General features: G+C 43.2%; 1 protein-coding gene across 5 annotated transcripts in view; it reads left to right on the top strand.

Annotated features, from left to right (window-relative positions):
- Positions 1-4,043: 4,043 nt before the first annotated feature.
- MAP3K15 (mitogen-activated protein kinase kinase kinase 15) overlaps positions 4,044-18,363 on the top strand; it is a 72,079-nt gene continuing 57,759 nt past the window's right edge. For 3 of the 5 annotated variants that reach the window (XR_006415813.1, XM_044441398.1, XM_044441399.1), the window contains exons 1-3: positions 4,044-4,398; positions 12,611-12,750; positions 15,101-15,124. Coding sequence is in view for 4 of the 5 variants with exons in the window: in XM_044441398.1 (XP_044297333.1) it covers positions 4,044-4,398; positions 12,611-12,750; positions 15,101-15,124 (519 nt within the window). In the remaining variant the exon portion in view is untranslated. Of the gene's footprint in view, positions 4,399-4,953; positions 5,682-12,610; positions 12,751-15,100; positions 15,125-18,363 lie in introns of those variants that run through there. The other 2 variants (XM_044441400.1, XM_044441401.1) reach the window with 2 other exon arrangements.

Raw genomic sequence — 18,363 nt, 5'->3', positions numbered from 1 at the left:
GGAATGCACATGTGCAGTTATATCCTGTAGCATGCAAAACAATGTGCAGTGACATGGCTGTAGACAACCATCTCTATTTGCTAACCTGGTACACAAATTAGCTGGCAGCTCATTTTTCTATGCAATCTGGACTAGTTCGAGGATTCTAGGCATGCACAGGGTCTAATGTTTTCTAACTCTAACCTGCCTATTCAGCATAACCCTAAAAGGCCGTTGTAACTCCATCACTTGCAACAATGTGCAGGAACACAGCGCCACTGGGATCCTGTTGGCTGCTTATTTTTTTGAACCTGCCTGGACTGGTAACAAGCCCATAGGCATTCACAAGGACCCAAGTTTTCTGAATGCTAACCCTAACTAGCCCCGAAGTTAGTAAAGCTTTTATGAATTGCAACATTTTCCAAGAAGTCTGCACAAAGTGAATTCTGTTTGGCTGCTGATGCTTTTATATGCAATCTGGACTACTTAGCATCCACAGGAACCTAGATACTCCTTAAAATCTTAACCCCAAACTTAATTGTGTAGAATTGCAACACCTTGCACAGTGTCAATGCACACTGGGTTGCCTCTTGACAATTCATTTTTCAATCCCATCAGGATACAATCCAGGCCCTCGACGTGCAATCAGAGCTACTTGTTCCTAATCCTAACCAGCTCTTCAACCTAACCCTAAAAAGCTGATGGGCCCCTGTAAGTAGCAAAACAGTGGAGAAAGGCAGCTTATTCTCAGTTTCCATTGACTGCTCAGACATTTGCCCCATTGGGGCTAGTTCCAGGCCCATAGACAAACAGAGTGACCTATATTTTTCTAACCCCAAACCTAATCTTACTCTTAGCCATAACCTCCAAAGGACGGTATAGCCGCTGGGCATACTAACACTGTGCAAAAGACTGCACACACTCAGTTCCTGTTGACTACTCATATTTTACCCCACCTCTACTTCCTCAAGCCCCCCCGGCATGCATAGGGATGGAGCCCTTCCTAAAGCTGACCCTAGCCTGGCACTTCTAATCCAGAAGTTATAAGCCAGGGGTCTTCAAACTTTTTCACCAGGGGGCCAGTTGAAAGATGCCGGTGCGATGCAATGGCTTGCTCGCTTGGAGATTGTTCTCTCCGAGTGAGTCCAAAACTTGACATGCATGGTGTGCAATGGGTTCCTGATCCTGAACCTGAATCTGAATCAGGTGCTTAACCTTAACCCCCAAAAGCATGTATACGTCTGTGAAATATAAGAGTTTGTGCAAAGTCAGAATACAAGAGCTTTGAGCCAAGTACTCATTTTCTTGAGCCAATATGTACTGCTTGTAGGCTACGAGACACACAGAGGGATTAATGTTCTCATAACCTTAACCTAATCCGGCTCTTACACAAACGCTTAAGGGCTGGTAGAACCCTGTGCATTGCCACACCATCAAAAGAGCAGGCGCACTCATTTCCTATCAACCACATTATGTGTTGCAATGCCTCTGAAATACTTCTAAGCACCTAGGCATGCCGAACAGCTCTGTTTTCTGAACCTGAACCTTAAAGCCTGGAATTCTCCTCCAAAGTGCAGGAACTAGAAAAAATGCAGCGCACACAGGGACTGAGTTGAGGACCAACTTGCTCCAACCCATTGGAATTAGTTCTAGGCCTCAAGATATGAACAGGGACCTTTGATTCCCAACCCCAACCCAAATCTTACCCTAACTGTAATTGCTAATCCATTCTTCTGAACTGCAGGTTTCAACAAAAAGTCAGCACACACATGTAAATATTCATTTTTTCTATGGAGTAGTTAAAGCTAGACATGGCCAGAGACCTGTTTTCATAACCCTAACCTAACCTGGCTCTTACATGAACCCCAAAAGACTGGTAGAACCCTTGGAATTTCTTAAGGAACCTTCTCGAAAGTACTACATGTTATAGCTTACTCAAAAACAATTATTAAAAATGTTAAGCTGGGAACAAGTGTGTTTTCTTTCTCTTTGGTTAGGTAGTTTTTGAACTGTCCAAACATTTAAAACAAGCAAGTTTCCATTATAATCTTCAAGGAACACTACTGGGAAGGGATTTTCTGAATTGAAAAAATTGAAATATGCAGTATCCCACAAATTTCACTGTTAATGTTTAAACAGAATTTTGTTGCGAGTAAATATGATTTTTAAGATACTGCTTTTTTATAGTCTGCATGCCACAGAGCTGTTACTGTTGATTAGTTATATATTATGCTAACTCACTCTCATACACAGTGATACAGTAGAACGTGTAGTAAAAAGAGCATTGTTAATACATATTGACAAATGAGAGAGAACTTTTAAGTGGACCTTTGTATATATGCTTCTAGAATACAACTCTACCCTTGCTGGCCTTTCTTCCTGGAACTCTTTTCTGATAATGCCTCTTTCTTCCTTCCAATTCCTTTTTCTGTGAAGTTCACCTTAATGTAAGAGAACCTAAGTACATTCAATTGAGCACAATGCATTCTCCTCACCGGTTACTTATGGTCTCCTCCTGTAAACCTGCCCCCCACTCCAAGTTCCTTAGAAAAGTGTTGTCTTTTGGCCTTATGTCCTTACAGTGGTGGTTTAAGCCATGGCAATACTTGGATGCAAATCTCACTGCATTTGGTGATTTAAAAAAAAATCTAGTAAACATATGTAGGTTCAGGTGGCACAGTTGTTGGAGAATTTAGGCTTTATAAAGAAGAGTTTTTCTCTGAAGGAATATGAGAAAGTATCTTTTTACTAGAGAGGAAATAGTCTGATTATAGAATCCACAGTCAGTTGGTCTATGAGTTGCCCTATAGTTCAATCTCTCAGGGGCAACTTGCATAATAAAACAAATGAAGTTGGTGCTGGGATTTCTTTATTTTTGTCAGTTTACACACTACCTTTCAAAGGGCATTGAATGCAGTTCTGAATGCAGAACCCTAAAATAAAAACAAACAAAGGCACAACTTCAAACTGAACGGTCATGAGCAGAAAGAGATGTCAGATAAAGTGATAAAATTAATGAGGTATGTCTTTAAGCCGCAGGCTGCAAGGTGCTTTTCCCGGGCAGAATTCCCTCAAAAGGCTGCAGTTGCAGCACAAAATGTTCAGGCGGAGGTGGAAACCTTCAGAGGGCCCAGGAACGCTTTCAGCCATCCCACCCCTGTCGACTGCCCCTGAAAGCAGCAGTGACCAAAAAACTTTACGTTATTATGGAAAGCTAAAATACAACGAGTTTCCAAGCTAAATTTGCCTGTTTTGTGCCTCTGTACTACTTTGCTCTCCAATTCGGTGCAGAACTGCCTATTTTGTTGCCAGCATAAACTAAGGCAGGACGACAAGTGGCAGAGGGTAGTGGGAATGGTTTGTTGCTATGTCAGGGTTCGGCGCCAAACCTCCAGACTTCAAGGGTTAGGGTTTTAAGGCCACTAGATGCTGCTTAGGTGGCCCCAGAAAAGACTGGCATTTATTTCAGTTGCACAGTAGAAATGAGCGCTGCCTCTGCTCTCGTAGCCAGAAGGTGATGTCCGTGCACAGCTGCGGCTCCGGGGACGGGAGGCTGATCGCAGAGGCGGGGAAGGCTCGGCCGGACCCGCGCGCTCTGCTTCAGCCCCGCGAGCTTCACCGAGCTTCCAGACACGCAGAGCGGGCGGCCATGAGCGGTCTTTCTCTGGGCGAGAGAAGGAAGGTGCCGCCGCGCGTCTGGGACAGCGGAGTTGGCGGGCAGCGGTGCAAGCTCTGCGGAGCTCTCCGGCGTTCAGCCGCGAACGGGAGGCGAGGCGCGGTGCGGCGGCCGGAGAAAGGCGCCCTCTGGGCGCGGCCGCGGCTTTTTCTTCTCTCCCCCCCCCCCCCGCCCAACCCCGGGAATTTGCGCTTAGGCGTGCGCCGGGGAAGTTCGCGTTTCCTCAGCCGTCCCCATGCTCGGGGCGAGCCTCTTTCCTGGGGCCCTGACGCGGGAGGCGGGCTCCCCGCCGTGACTCCTGCGGGCGCGGAGAGACGCCGCCGCCTGCGCTGCTCTCGCCGGGCGGCCCCGCGCGCTCTGCTCCGTGCCGCACGGGCTCCCGAGCCCCATGGAGGGCGGCGGCGGCGGCGGCGCTGTCTCTGCTGCCGCAGAGCCGCAGGAGCCGAGCGGGGAGTCTGCGCCGCTCAGCGTGCCCAACGGCGCCGAGGCGCTTGCGGGCGCCGAGGCAGCGCCGGGCGGCGGGTGCGCGGAGGCGGCCGCGGGCTTGCGCCAGCGGTCGCTGCGGGCCGTGTACGTGCTCAACGAGAACCCCAAAGGCGGCTCGGGCGCGCGGAGCCCCGAGGCCGGCGCGCTGCTGTGCCTGGTGCGCGCCTGCGAGGCCGAGGGGGCCCAGCTCACCACCGTGAACTTCGGCGAGCTGGATTTCGGCGAGACGGCTGTCCTGGACACCTTCTACGACGCCGGTGAGCCTGCGGGCGGGAGAGCGGCGCAAGGCGAGCGCCTGCAGAGCCGGCGGAAGCGCCGCCGCAGGGTGGCGGAGCAGCGGCGGTGCCTGGAACCGCACCCCGGCAGCGCCCCCTTCCCTTCCCTGCCCTTCCCTGCCTTCCCCTTCCCGGCCGCTTGCGGCAAAAGGCGGATCAGCAGCAAGCGGCCTCAGCCGGAGGGGCGCGCCGCTGCAGCCCCCCGCAGACGGTTTGGGCTGCTCACCCGGCTCCGCTCGCTGTGGGCCATGTGGGCGGCTTGGAGGGCACCCGCTTGGGGAAGGCGGCGCTAGAGTGAAATCACCGGCGCGTTTCATTCTCTTGTGCGTGCGTGTCTGTGTTTCACTGTTCCATATTCTAAAAATATAAAGCCTCATGAACTTCGGGAAAACTAGTGAATAAAAATGGGGTGGCAACCCAAAAGGATGGGAGACACTACCTGTGGTAGAAGACAATTACATTGAGAGACCCAGGGGAAGGCTTTTTTATTTTAATATTTTGTTTGCAGCTACCTGACCTGAAATAATACTTTGTTTGGTTGAAATCTCACATATATTTACATAACCATGGGCTGTAGTGCAGCTAAAGCAATTTAAATGATCGCATTATCTGCAAATTACTGCACTTTCTCTTTTACATTTTATGTTTCCTCATAACCTTTTATGATGTACTAGTTCATATATTTAAGCATTCTGAAACAAATACTTTGCACAATATGGAAGGAGTTTTTCTATCGAAGAGCCCTTTCATTGCCTATAATAATCAATGAATTCTACAGGGAACAGTTATGGAAACAGAACATAAGTTTGGAGAACTGGACATGGCATGCCTATTATGAAGCTATCCCATTCACGGTAGAAATTGAAAGAAAAGTTGAATTGAAGGAGTAGCAGCAGACATTGAGAAAGACACAGGAACTTCAGAAGTTCCATTCAGTGCTGTCTGCATTGGCTCTAAAAGCCTCTCGCAGGCTTGCAGTGGAGATGCCAAAGGCTGAACCTGAGTTGTGCTGCATCCAAAGCACGCACTTCAGTTTATCTCTTCGGGTGGAAGTTGTGCCCAAGAAGCAAGGCCGCTTCAGTGGCAACATGCTTGGTGACATTTTATCTGTTGATTGCAGCTTCAAAATACACAAACTGGTGCAGTAAAAACAAATGGTACAAAATATAGCCAGCTATCCAAATATAACAAGACGAATGCAACCGTGTAGCAGGAATATGAAAACAGCTCTCTTAAACATCCAAGTGAAAGCAGTGAAATATGTGGTAAGGCAAGCTTCTTGGGACAGAGAGTTGCAAAGACTCAGGGAGTCTATTGAGAAAGTCTTGTTTTTAGCAAGCGGTTATAGACACATAATTTATTTTAATTGTGGCAATGTGGAGTAATTTCAGTGGAGCAAAAAATGAGGAAAAAATAAGTGGCTAGCAGAGTAATTTAGTTTGAGTGATTGGAGTGCAGTGTAGTGGTTAGAGTTTTGGACTAGGGAATGTGGCATAGTTTTGGACTGGGAGATTCAGGTTCTAGACCCCACTTTATCATGAAATTCATTGACTTCAGTGTGACTTTGAGCTAGTGAGAGACCTGCTTAAGGTATTTTAAAGGGTAAGTGTAGGGTAAAATGGAGAGGAAGATTGACTAAGATGTCTTTGCTTCTTTGGAGGAAAAAATGACAGATAATAATAAACAAGGGGAGGCATGGTAGCTATTCAGTGATAAGATTATACATTGTAATCAATCTTGTCACTGTTAGCAAAGCAGTGATCTTGTTCCACGATATATATAATTAACTTAAGGGCAAGTGTGAAGAGCAATAGCAGTGGAATGGATAATGACAGAATTGTCTAAACCCCAATCCATGCGTTATGTGGTAGAAGACCCTCATTTGGACCATGTGCATGCTTTACGGAGAGTTGCAACCAAATGTGGATGTGTGCTTCTCATTGTGTTGGCATGCATACACTAGCAGGACTCTGAATCTTATCAAAGTGACTGGTGATCTGCATGATGCAACAGTGTACCATGGGTGACAGGCAAGGATGGGTTGTCATGTCATGAAACCCAGCATGGCTTATGTCCCATAAGCTTTGTTCATGCCGATAACACCTTGTGTTAATTGGGGTTTCAGGGAATGGCCGGAGTGCCCATGCTGCTCATTTTTCTCAGCCTCGCAGTTACTACCCTTCCACTGATGCTGAAATGGCACTATGTAACACCTGTCATTTGTTTCCCTGATTTTAACTTTTTATTTTGTGCTGCTTCATATATGTACACCTGAGATAATTTCTGTGTTATTTCTGGGCATTGTGTTGCAAGTACACCAGTGTACATTTGCAGCTGTCCAGTATGAACATTGATTAAACCTGGTTGCCTATCAGCTAATTTTTGCACACTTACAAAGTTTCAGGGCAGAAATAAGAGAAAGGAGGGACCCAGTAGTGCAGGTTAGAACCACTGAAAAGTTTGAGGGTGGGGTGGGGAAGAAGTCAAAAGAGTAAGTGCAGCAAAAGGGAAGGCACAGTATCCCCCTTCAGAAAGGTTCCCTTGGTTCTGAGTGTTCATCTGATACTTCTTTGTGTCTTCTGCTGTTTCAATTTTTCTCCATCCCTCCAGCTACTGCAGAAAAGGGAGATACTAGCTCCTCTGTTTCCATAGCTCTGTTTCCGGACACTTTCTACTGCAATGACTGTGGTTTCCTGACAGTTTTTCTTTTAAAGAAATGTACATAAACATAATGGCTAGGAAGCCATGCAGGGAAGTATTTGGTTCTACCACAAAAGACACTGGAATGACAGAGGATGAAGAAGGAAGAGAACAGCCCATGGCAAATCTGATTGTCTATAAGGCATATAATGGGTTGTTCAGCCAACAACCAACTTGCTCATTGTGTTGGGATGACATAGCAACCTACCATGGTTTATAAGCCACAGGGGGTTGTCGTGTCAAGTAAACACAAGTGAACTTTTAAAACTTTGTCATATAAGCCACCCTAACAACCCGTGGCTTGTCGATGCGATTGTTTAACCATTGTGGGTCAGGCCATCTACAAGCTTGGCAAAATCCCATTGCTGTTCTTGCCATGTCGCTACTGGGCAAGTGCTGCTAACTCCTCCCAAAATGCACAGCTGGCGCCTGGGAAGATTGTCAGAGGCTTACCCTGTAGCAGCAACCCCTTTCAAGCCTGGCACCACAGTGTGCAGTGGCAATCGCTGACAACAATTTCCAAGTTGGCAATGTCCATTGGACCCCCCCCCCCCCAACTACTATGATGGCCTCATGGTGCTCATGGTGCAGAAGGAAGATTAGCTTGGCCAGTTCATGAGTTGTTGTATTCATTTTCCCTGGCAGAAGGTCCAAGGAGAGGGTAGCAAGGATTTATGATGTGCCCAGTCATTTTTGGACATACTGGGGGTCCTTGGGTCATGGGTTGCGGCACAGGACAGGGTGCTGTGTTGTGTGAAACACCCACTGTTGCATGGCTTGGCGTGGTGTGTGAACTTTACTGTTTGCCCCATTTACTCAGTCCATTAGTATTTGGACTGATTTGGTTGTTGTTTCTCTATAGGCTGAGAAACAACAACCAAGCACCTCCGTAAACTGGGTCTAGGGTGGGGATCCCTTGAAAACTAAACTTTAGAAACGAAGTTTTTAAAAACTAGATGTAAAATTGAAGTTTTTATGTAAGATACTTGGGAATAAACATAGACCCTTTAAAATTTGTTCATTTTAAAAGCAATGGAACGGCTATAACAACAAAAACAACCAGCTTCCAGAAATTTGTTGCAGCAATATAGAGAAACCTGGTTGAAATGTAGCAATATTGGATTGCTGAATTTCCCCTAGAATCCGCTGTGTCCATATCCTCCTCCTTGTCCCATTTTATCTACCCTTTGTCCTCTTGGCTTTCGTGTTGAGATCATGACTTATTTAAACTGTAACATAACCATATGTCTGAGCAATGACATTATGTTTTAAACTCTGCATACTAACCAGAAAATAAAACCAGGATCGGATTGTGTTTCATATCTTATACAGTAACCAAGATAGAAACCAAACCTGCTTTGGGATTGCTTTGTTTGAAGCAAGCCAAATGTACAATATTTTGTAAAGACCAAAGATAAGCTACCAGTAGGGCTAGTAAGAACCGTATCAGAGTTGATGCTTGGTTTTATATTTTATTGAAACTATGTTTAGTTGGGTGAGGCTGCAGGACTTTGAATTCATCAATAACTTCTATAAATGACTATGTTTATATGTTTCTTGCTGCATAAACATTTCTGCTGCAATATTTTTGACCTGGATATGCTCAACATGATACAATCATGAAATCAATTCTTGAATCCTGTTTGATCCTTTCAAGTGCAAATACCCATGCCACTAAAATGTGTAACATTGCAGGTCTACTTTTTCTGTAGTTTTAAGAAAAGGAATGCAATTACTGATTTTCAGAGCAAATAGTGAATTTACTGTAAAATATGCTCTAATTATATAATAATAAGACAATATGCTCTAATTATAGAATAATAATTATCTATTATTTTATATTTTCAAATAATAGTAGAGTTGGAAAGGGCCAAGAAAGCTATTGGGTTCAACCCCCTGCTATTGCAGGACACCAGTTTACACCATGTCACCCAGGTGCATAAAAAAATAAGTGGCATTGTTATTTTGGGCCAGTGATGAGTGTTCCAAGAGAATGATGCTAGATGTAGTGTTTGGTACAACTGTAACTCAACACTGTGGTTTTCATACGCGGTTAGGAGAAGTGGTGTTTGGCTGTATCTGCTGATTCATGCTGCTGAATTCATTACATGCTGCCTTTGCATAAAAATCGTATGCATGGCTTGGTCACTGTGGTTATTTCTGTTATGCTTAGGGGAAATATTTGTGCTAATAACATCTGTTGTGATTCAGTAATATTTTCCATAATCATTCACAAACAGTATTTCAGATCTATGTCTTTTGTATTCATGTTTTAATGCCAGTGCTATATTTTATTTATAATATAGTGGTTTCATCCTGCTTTGATTTTTCAGTTGTTCTAATCTTTCTGGTTTTAAATGTTATTAATAGCTGAGAGAATAACAATTATACAGTTAACAGACAAATACAGTTCCTTCATTAACACTTGCACAAATTTGCAAGTGGGAAAAGGGGGGGATTTTGGTTTAGCTCTAGCTATAATTAATTAATAGATGTTCATAAGAAGTAATTGAATCCAGACTTAGTCATACCTAAAGTTGATGGAACAAGTTGCTTGTGATTAACTGAAGTCCAATTCAGTTCAGTGGGTCTAGTCCAAGCATGGATCCAAGCCAATACATTTCTGAATATTATCTGTCTGCTGGGAGCAAACAGATGAGGATCGGCTTGTCTTCATGCCCTATTTATAGACTGGAATATCTGGGTGGCCACTGTTGGAATAGTGTTCTGGGCTAGAGTTATATTTGGTCTGCTTCAGCAGGTGTCATCTTATACTCATGAAGGAACCTAGTGTTATTGTGTCTGGGGTAAATTTTCTGCCTCATGCTTAGAGCTGTCATGCTATATTGGTTCTTCAGTTCTGATTGCTAAAAAGATGACATAACTAGACTTTCAGAGCTTTTGTGAAGACCGCTTCCCTTTCATTTAGATAGTATAATGAGCTTTGGAGTTAGGCTCGGTGACCCTACAAATACCCTTCCAGCTGTGATTTTTGATTCTCAGTAAGCCAATTAGGATGTCATGGGAGCAACTCCTGGGTTGTTTAATCCAGGATGTGGATAGGTGCCATGTGCAAGCCACTTTCAATTTCAGTGAGCAACTCAATAGTTTGTGAGCCAAACCTCAAAGCCCAAGAACAACCTGTAGGTAATTGTTGTTAGTCATAAACAGCCAATGGGTTTTCAGATTCTGACAAAACAACCTGTTTCTAGGTTGTTGATTAAGATTGGAGGGAGCTTCTGTGGCATTCTTCCCAGTGATACCTGGCTGGGAAGGGATTGCCATTGTGACCTGTGAATCAGCCCAGTGTCTTGCTCAGGAGTGTCTCCTAAGACCTGACAAAAGATCATTGATACCTGGTTGCATTTGATTGAAGCTAATGTGGTACAGATGAGGTATGCAGGTAGCACATCCTTATTACTACTAGTTGATCAGAGTTAGTCACAGATAGATTGTGCAAGTAGGAAACTTGCAGTATGCTTACAGTTCTTGGAACGAGTGTGGAACAGAGAAACAGAGGGCTAAATTGCTTTTATCCAGATCCTAATTATCCTCCAGACATTTTTGCCTAGGTAAGGTAAAGGTAAAGGTTTCCCCTTGACATTAAGTCCAGTCATGCCTGACTCTAGGGGGCGGTGCTCATCTCCCGTTTCCTAGCCGAGGGAGCCAGCGTTTGTCCGCAGACAGTCTCCATGGTCGTGTGGCCAGCATGACTAAACACTGAAGTGCATGGAACGTGTTACCTGCCCACCGAAGTGGTACCTTTTTATTATTATTATTATTATTATTATTATTATTATTATTATTATTATTACATTTCTATGCCGCCCCTTGCCGAAACCTCGGGGCGGCTTACAACATGATAAAATACATTGAAATACAATAGTACATAATAAATTACCATTAAATATAACAATACAAAAAATACATTGATTTACAAATACAAAATTAAAATTATCAGTATAAAATAAAAATATAGGAGGAGAAAGAGAAGGAAGAAGAAGTTGCCCAGGCCAGATCATATGTTTTAACAATTGAAATGATGTTTAAATAAAAAGGTCTTTACCTGGTGCCGAAAAACCAGTAACGACGGTGCCAGGCGGACCTCTTTGGGGAGTGAATTCCATAGGTTGGGCGCCACCGCAGAGAAAGCCCTCCTCCGGGTACTTACTCTCCTAATTTCTTTCATGGAGGGTTCCCGGAGAAGGGACTCTCCCGCAGATCTCAAAGGGCAGTCGGGCATATACGGACGTAAGCGCTCGTTCAGGTAGCCAGGACCCAAGCCGTTTAGGGCTTTGTAGGTCATAATCAACACCTTGAATTGGGCCCGGGCTTCAATGGGAAGCCAGTGAAGCTGATGGAGGACTGGAGTCATGTGAGCATAACGCCCCGTCCCCGTCAGCAACCTGGCAGCTCTATTTTGCACCAATTGAAGTGTTCGGACTGTCTTCAGGGGAAGCCCCACGTAAAGCGCGTTACAGAAGTCTAGGCGGGAAGTCACCAGCGCGTGTGTCACCGTCGCCAGGCAGTCGTATTCCAGGTAGGGGCGCAGCTGATTAATCAGCCGAAGCTGAAGGAAGGCGTTCCTCGCTACCGCTGTCACCTGAGCTTCCAAAGAAAGCTCCGGGTCGAGGAGTACACCTAAGCTGCGGACCTTATCCCTAAGAGGGAGTGTTGCACCATTCAGGACCAGGTCAAATCCACCCTCTCCGAAACCCGATCCGCCAACCAACAGGACCTCCGTCTTGTCTGGGTTGAGTTTCAGTTTATTGGCCCTCATCCATTTCCTTACCTCGGCCAAGCACCGGTTCAGCACAGCCACTGCCTCATCTGGATTAGTGGAGAATGAGAGGTAAAGCTGGGTATCATCAGCGTATTGATGATTCCGCAGCCCACACCTCCTGATGACCTCTCCCAGCGGTTTCATATAGATGTTAAATAGCAGAGGGGATAGAATGGAGCCCTGTGGTACCCCATGGCATAGCTGCCATGACGTAGAGACATGGTCCCCCAGCACTACCTTCTGGAATCGACCGTCGAGATAGGAGCGGAACCACTGCAAAGCAGTGCCTCCAACCCCCAATCCCGCAAGTCTATCCAGAAGGATACCATGGTCGATGGTATCGAAAGCCGCCGAGAGGTCCAGAAGAACCAACAGGGATGTACTCCCCCTGTCCTTTATCTACTTGCATTTGCATGCTTTCAAACTGCAAGGTTGGCAGGAGCTGGGACGGAGCAACGGGAACTCGCCCCATTGTGCAGATTTGAACCGGCAACCTTTCGATCACCCAGCCCATCAGCACAGTGGTTTAAACCACTGCGCCACCTGCAGTGCCTACAGCTCCAATAATCCATTGCTACTGACTAAGCAGGGTCGGGCTGATGGGGCACCCACCAGTGACTATCATTTTAACACTGTTTATAAAACAAGTTTAATCATTTTAGAATTAGCGTTAAACTTTTCCTTCTAGTTTTATCAATTTTTTTCTTGCAGATGTTGCAGTTGTGGACATGAGTGATTTTTCCAGGCAGCCGTCCCTGTTCTACCATCTTGGTGTACGTGAAAGCTTTGACATGGCCAATAATGTTATACTGTATCATGACACGGATGCTGATACTGCTCAGTCTCTGAAGGTATGGTTATTTCATTTATTTATTATAGGGAATATTTATTTTATTTACTGTATTCATTTGTTTATTTACTTCTATGTGGCCTCATAACCCAAGGGTTCCCTGGGAGACTTACAAGCAACTAGCATATAGAAGTACAATCAATAAATAGATAAAAGCAACAAAATTAATGTTATACAAGGTGATACAGAATAAAAGGTAATACTCAAAAGACAAACCAAGTACAACCAAATTATCAAAAACAAATGCAATCAATTAAATAAATAAACAATGAAGCACAAATTGAATAAACCAAATCCCTGTTGGAACAAGCGAGTTTTTATCCTGCTCCTAAAAGAAAGCAAGATTGGCACCAGCCATATGTCCCTGGGAACGTGTTCCAAAGTCTGGGCACAACTACAGATAAGGCCCCCTTCCCAGCCTCCCTCCCTGCAATCTCATTAGGAGAGTATTCAGAGGAGGACTGCAGAAGATGATCTGACTGTGCCGGTAGGCGATTCCTCGGGTACTCTGGTCCAAGCTGTTTAGGGATGTGTATATGTCAATGGCAATACATTGGATTGCCCCAGACAGGAGCAGGTGCTAGTGCAGCTGCGGAAGGACTGGTCCAATGCATTCTCAATGACTGGTCCTCATAAGTAGCTGCGCATCCCTGACAGAACCATTCTCAAAGACAGCCTCATATGGAGCGCATTGGAGTAATCCAGGCAAGAGGTTACTAGCACATGGGAACAGTGGCAAGGCTCTGCTCATCCAAGTAGGGACAGAGCTGAAAGATTAGCTGACGCTGAAAAAAGAAAGAATATTAAACTGTATTTATATTAAACCATTTATTATGTTAAAGGCATGGGTCTGATCATGTTACTTTACTTTCTTGAAAAGCATAGGCCTATTTCTGGTATTACAGTTGAGGTTCAAGTATGTGTGTCTATAAACCAAATGCTACAATTAAGAAAAACTTTCAGTTTAAGAAGAGAGTTAAGGTTCTTATGAATCCATTCTTGCACAAAAGGTATAGAATTGCAATATCCTTTATGTATCCTATAACCACTAGCTGATACTACTCTCTCCAACTCCGGTAAAAAAACGTATGAAAGTAAACTTCAACTAGGCAATGGCGGCTCGTGCCCACTGGGGCCAGTGGAGACATAGGCAAAGCGGACGTGGTTCATTTAGGTCATATTTATTGCTCAGATGCATTTGAGTTAAGGTAGCAGCCTTAACTTACAATTTCATGCTTTTTGATTTGTGAATGAACTTGAAAGACAGGACCTTCTCATTTCTGAAAGAATTTCAGTTGGCCCACACAATGCAGACTTGCATGCAGGACTTAACGATTGTCTGTTCCAGACTGCCATATTCTGAGTTTGTTTTTGTGCATTTATATTTATGAGTAGTTTATTTTATTTTGGAATTCTTATGGGGTTGTCCTGATCAGCCTCTTCTGGTCTGGCTGACAGGAGTACCAGGTTGGGGAAATATTTTCTAGATCAATGAGGCTAAAATGTTGTCCTAGGTATCTTGTTGTAACTAATGTATTTATGTGCCCCAACCTATGGAACCTATAAATATATTAAATAAGTACCTTGAACTGGAAGTAGAAATATTTCAGAGAAATCAAAAGAAAAATGCCTGAGATATAATAATATATTATTATATAATATATAATAGATATAGTAATGTAAATATTAGATTTTTAAAATGTATATATTTTAAATCTGCTCATACAGTAGAGCAGGGTTGACCAACCTGAGGCTTAGAACCACACGTGGCTTTTTGAGTGTATTTTGTGGCTTGTCGCCCTCAGGCACCTGCTTGCAGCTCTCAAACGTCTGACATTTACCATATGTGACTCTTCCAATGAGCAAGTCTGGCCAACCCTATAACGGAGTTAAGAAAACATTATAATATGAAATTCTCTTTCCATTTGGGCTGTCTTATGTGGAATTGTGATGTGCCAATGTTCAGATAGAAACTGAAAGTTTAGGTGGTTTTTATGATATTGTAACTTTGTTGTACATGAACGAAAACAATACCAATTTTGAAGCCACTGTAACTTAAGACATTTCCATCTGATTTTGTACAGACTTGCACTGTATAACTTACCTACACTTATTTTACCAGTGATTAACAAAGCATTTTTAACTACCTCACTTTAAAACTACAAGTTGATTGTTTTTCTCAAAACTAATTAAAGTTGCAGTCAAGTGGAATATTTGCATTTTAAAACATTTTAGCCTTCAAAATAACAACTGTCAAATTATTACTGAGAAAAAAATGTGTTTTTGTTTATATTATACTATACATACATTTTTATAAGTTAAGTTTTACTTAAGTTTTCATTCCTTTCCAGGATATGGTGTCTCAGAAAAACACAGTAAGTATTTCTGAACCCATGTTTTGAAACTTAAGGTGGGAATGCTATATAAGTGTTTCTTTTCAAGGAAATCTATGAAGAACAGCTGCATAATGTGAGTGAGCCTAACAGGTGCGCATGGTTGTTACAAATCTGTTTCTGTCCTCAGTTTTGAAGTCAGTGGCTTTCAGAAAGCTTATATTGCCATAAGATTGTGGCCACTTTAACAGAAAGAAGCCTTATTTTCTGAGGTTATCCTGTATCAAGAAGGGGTTGGCCAGGATAGCCTGCAACCCTCTCTCCTTCTAGTTGTTCCACAATTCTGTAAAAAGCATGCAACATTCTATTCACAGAGAATGTGCTGGATTGGTAAATAATTTCAGATAGTATTTTTCATTTTGGTAATGATTGAAAGGAGCACTCAGTGAAAAGAAGAAAGACACAACATTGTTATTATCTGTATAAATTAAATCAAGATCATGTATGATTACTATTTTCTTCCAAGAACATATTTGAAGATCCAGAAAGCAACAGAGAATAAAAATTAAAAATACTTGACTTGGTTTTTTTTTCCCTAGCATATTTACCACCAAGGAGATTTGAAAGGCCAAGGAAGAGATGCCAAATTAAATAAAACAGTTGTACGAATGTGTTCTATATCCTGTCTTAAACGTTCATTGTGAGGTGTCATGACTTCATAATTCATATTATAAATAATATTTTTTTCATTAAGCTGTTTATATCTTATCTGAGAACGGTTTTAACAGTTCTTGGCCCAGTTTTACAGTTATCAGATGCAGGCATTTTCTAGCATGGGACTGAGTGCTCACGTCCTCTCCCCTCCCTAAATTGTGTGTGAAGGGTTTGGTTTGCATTTTACAAAATAAGTTTCGTGTGTGTAGATAAAAATGTAGGAGATGTGATACTAGGAGAAATACAGATCGGGATATCTTCTACTCTGAAAAAGCTTCCAGTGAGACACCTTTCCCATTACCTGGTGCCCGATCCTTCTACCTGGAAATGTTGGTGACAACATTTCACAACAACAATTTCACAACAATTAGCATTTGCTTTATGTTTCATTTCAACATAGAAGTTTCAAAGGAAAGTGGGTAAAACTGAAACTGCAGTTATCTTCATTACCTTATATAATTTCTGGGCCTAAAAGGCAAGCCTACAGGTTTATCTCCAATACGGGATCCTACATAATTATTTTAAGGAGGAGTATGTTATGTTCAGCAATATTCTGCTTTGCTTTGTAGAAACGTAGAAGGTACTGTAAAAACAGCATTCATGTTTATTGATATATTATATCCCACCTTTTTTTCCTTCCAAGGAATTCAGGGTGACTTAAATTTCTCCTGCTCCTCTCATTCTTATCCTCACAACAACAACCATGTGAGGTAGGCTTGAGCTGAGGTTCTGTGACTGGCCCAGCTAGCCCCATGCCTCAATGGGGGCTACAACCCAGATCACCTGAGTGCCCATGCTACACTCTTAACCACTACACCACAGTGGTTCTCCAAGTACCACACATCCCAAAAACCACAGCAGAAGAACAAGAAGGCAAGCTGATAGTCCTTAAAATTGTGAAAATAGGCTTTGAAGTGTGCAGGCCACATCTTTTAAAAAGTATAGATATTAAGGGGCTGAACAGGATTTCTAGGGTCAAAAGCAACGCTTTAGCACTCTGTGGAGCTCTCTGTCCACTGAGAACAGTGGCAGAGAAAATAATTTTGCAAGTAGCCAAAGACCAAGCAAAGTTTCGTGATGGATCAAATAAGCCATCACGCATGGAATCCCTTTGGGTCTTAATTCCTACAGTTCAGGCATCGCTGTCAGAAAGGAGTCTCTGTTCTGCATGCAGAAAGTCTGAGTTTTATCCACCAACATCTCCAGCTAGAAGGATTCGATACCAGGTGATAGGAAAGACGACTGACCAGAGCTTCAGAGAAGAAAATAGCCCAGTCTGTATTTTTTTAGTATCGCGTATCCTCTCTCCACACACACAGCTCTCTGCACACAATTTAGGGAGGGTGGAGAATGTGAACTCTGTCCAATGCCAGAAAATTCCTGGGCCCAACAGTGCCAAGATTGTTGGCTGACTCCAAGATTGCAATAGCCAAGTCCACATTTTAAGAAGGGGTTTGGTTCATCAAAAACACCAAATAAATGCCTATATATAAGTTGTTTCAGAGCTTGCAAATAGTTTATTTCCTTGCAAATAATTTTTTCTTTGATCTTTTACCATGTGTATGGTATAGAAGAAATGCACCCGCATGATACATTTCCATAAAATCTACTAAATATGGTTCGGTAGCAGGAATATTTCAGACAGTTACGGAGCAGCAGGGGTACCAACAAGTGCCAGGCAAGCCTTCTATTATGTGGCTTATTTTACATGTGACTTTTCTCAGAAGACACAGGAGTAACTCAGTTTATTTAGGAGCTGAAGCACTTTCAGTTACTGAAATCAGAAGAGACATTGGGCTTCTCTACACAACGCATTAATTGTGCACTTGTTATCTCCCACTCATGGAGATTTAACTTTTCATGTCATCCCCCAGGACCTCTCCCATACTTTCCAAGCCATTTTTATTGCATCGTTTTAAAGCAAGTGAAGTTTGGTATTAATTTTTAAACCAAAACACAATCCGTGTCAGAAGTTGCAAATGCACAAGTGCAGCTATACCATGATCCCATCTTGCTATTGCTTAAGAGCATTGGAGAGAAATACAAACCTCTGGGGGAAAAGCCCACGAAAGGAAGGAAAGGAAAGGAAAATGGCAAGGAAAGTGGAAGAAGCAGCCTTGGAAAAGCAGCAGGTTAAGTCATGTAGGGAAACCCACTGATATCTGCATAACTTTCTCAAAACTTCAAAGGGGCATCCTGTCTGAACAGAGGCGGTGAGTCATATCTAGCAATCTTCTTTCTCTCTGCAGTTTTGCACCCTGTTTCTATCTCAAAATAGCTCAAAAAGGTGGATGAATTGGAAAACATTCTCCAGCTCAGCAGGAGTAAAACATTAGTGGTATCAAAGGTTTGCTGCCTCTTCTGAAATGAGCATCCCTGAAGCTCACTTCTGAACTGATTCCAGTGAACTCTGCTAATACTTCCACTGCCTACAGGCTTTCAGACAAAAACTAGATGCACTATGGAACACACACCTCATGACAGAAACCTGGTTCTTTTCCACAGTGCACAAAAACACATGGAACTGCTGGTTTCTCAGTGCATAGCACTTGGGTGGGGCAATCCTG

This window comes from Varanus komodoensis, unplaced genomic scaffold (genome assembly GCF_004798865.1).
Source record: "Varanus komodoensis strain SLA01 unplaced genomic scaffold, ASM479886v1 scaffold4, whole genome shotgun sequence".
NCBI lineage: Eukaryota > Metazoa > Chordata > Lepidosauria > Squamata > Varanidae > Varanus > Varanus komodoensis.
The sequence above is the reverse complement of the archived record's forward strand: the minus strand, read 5'-3'. Positions and strand labels throughout refer to the sequence as shown.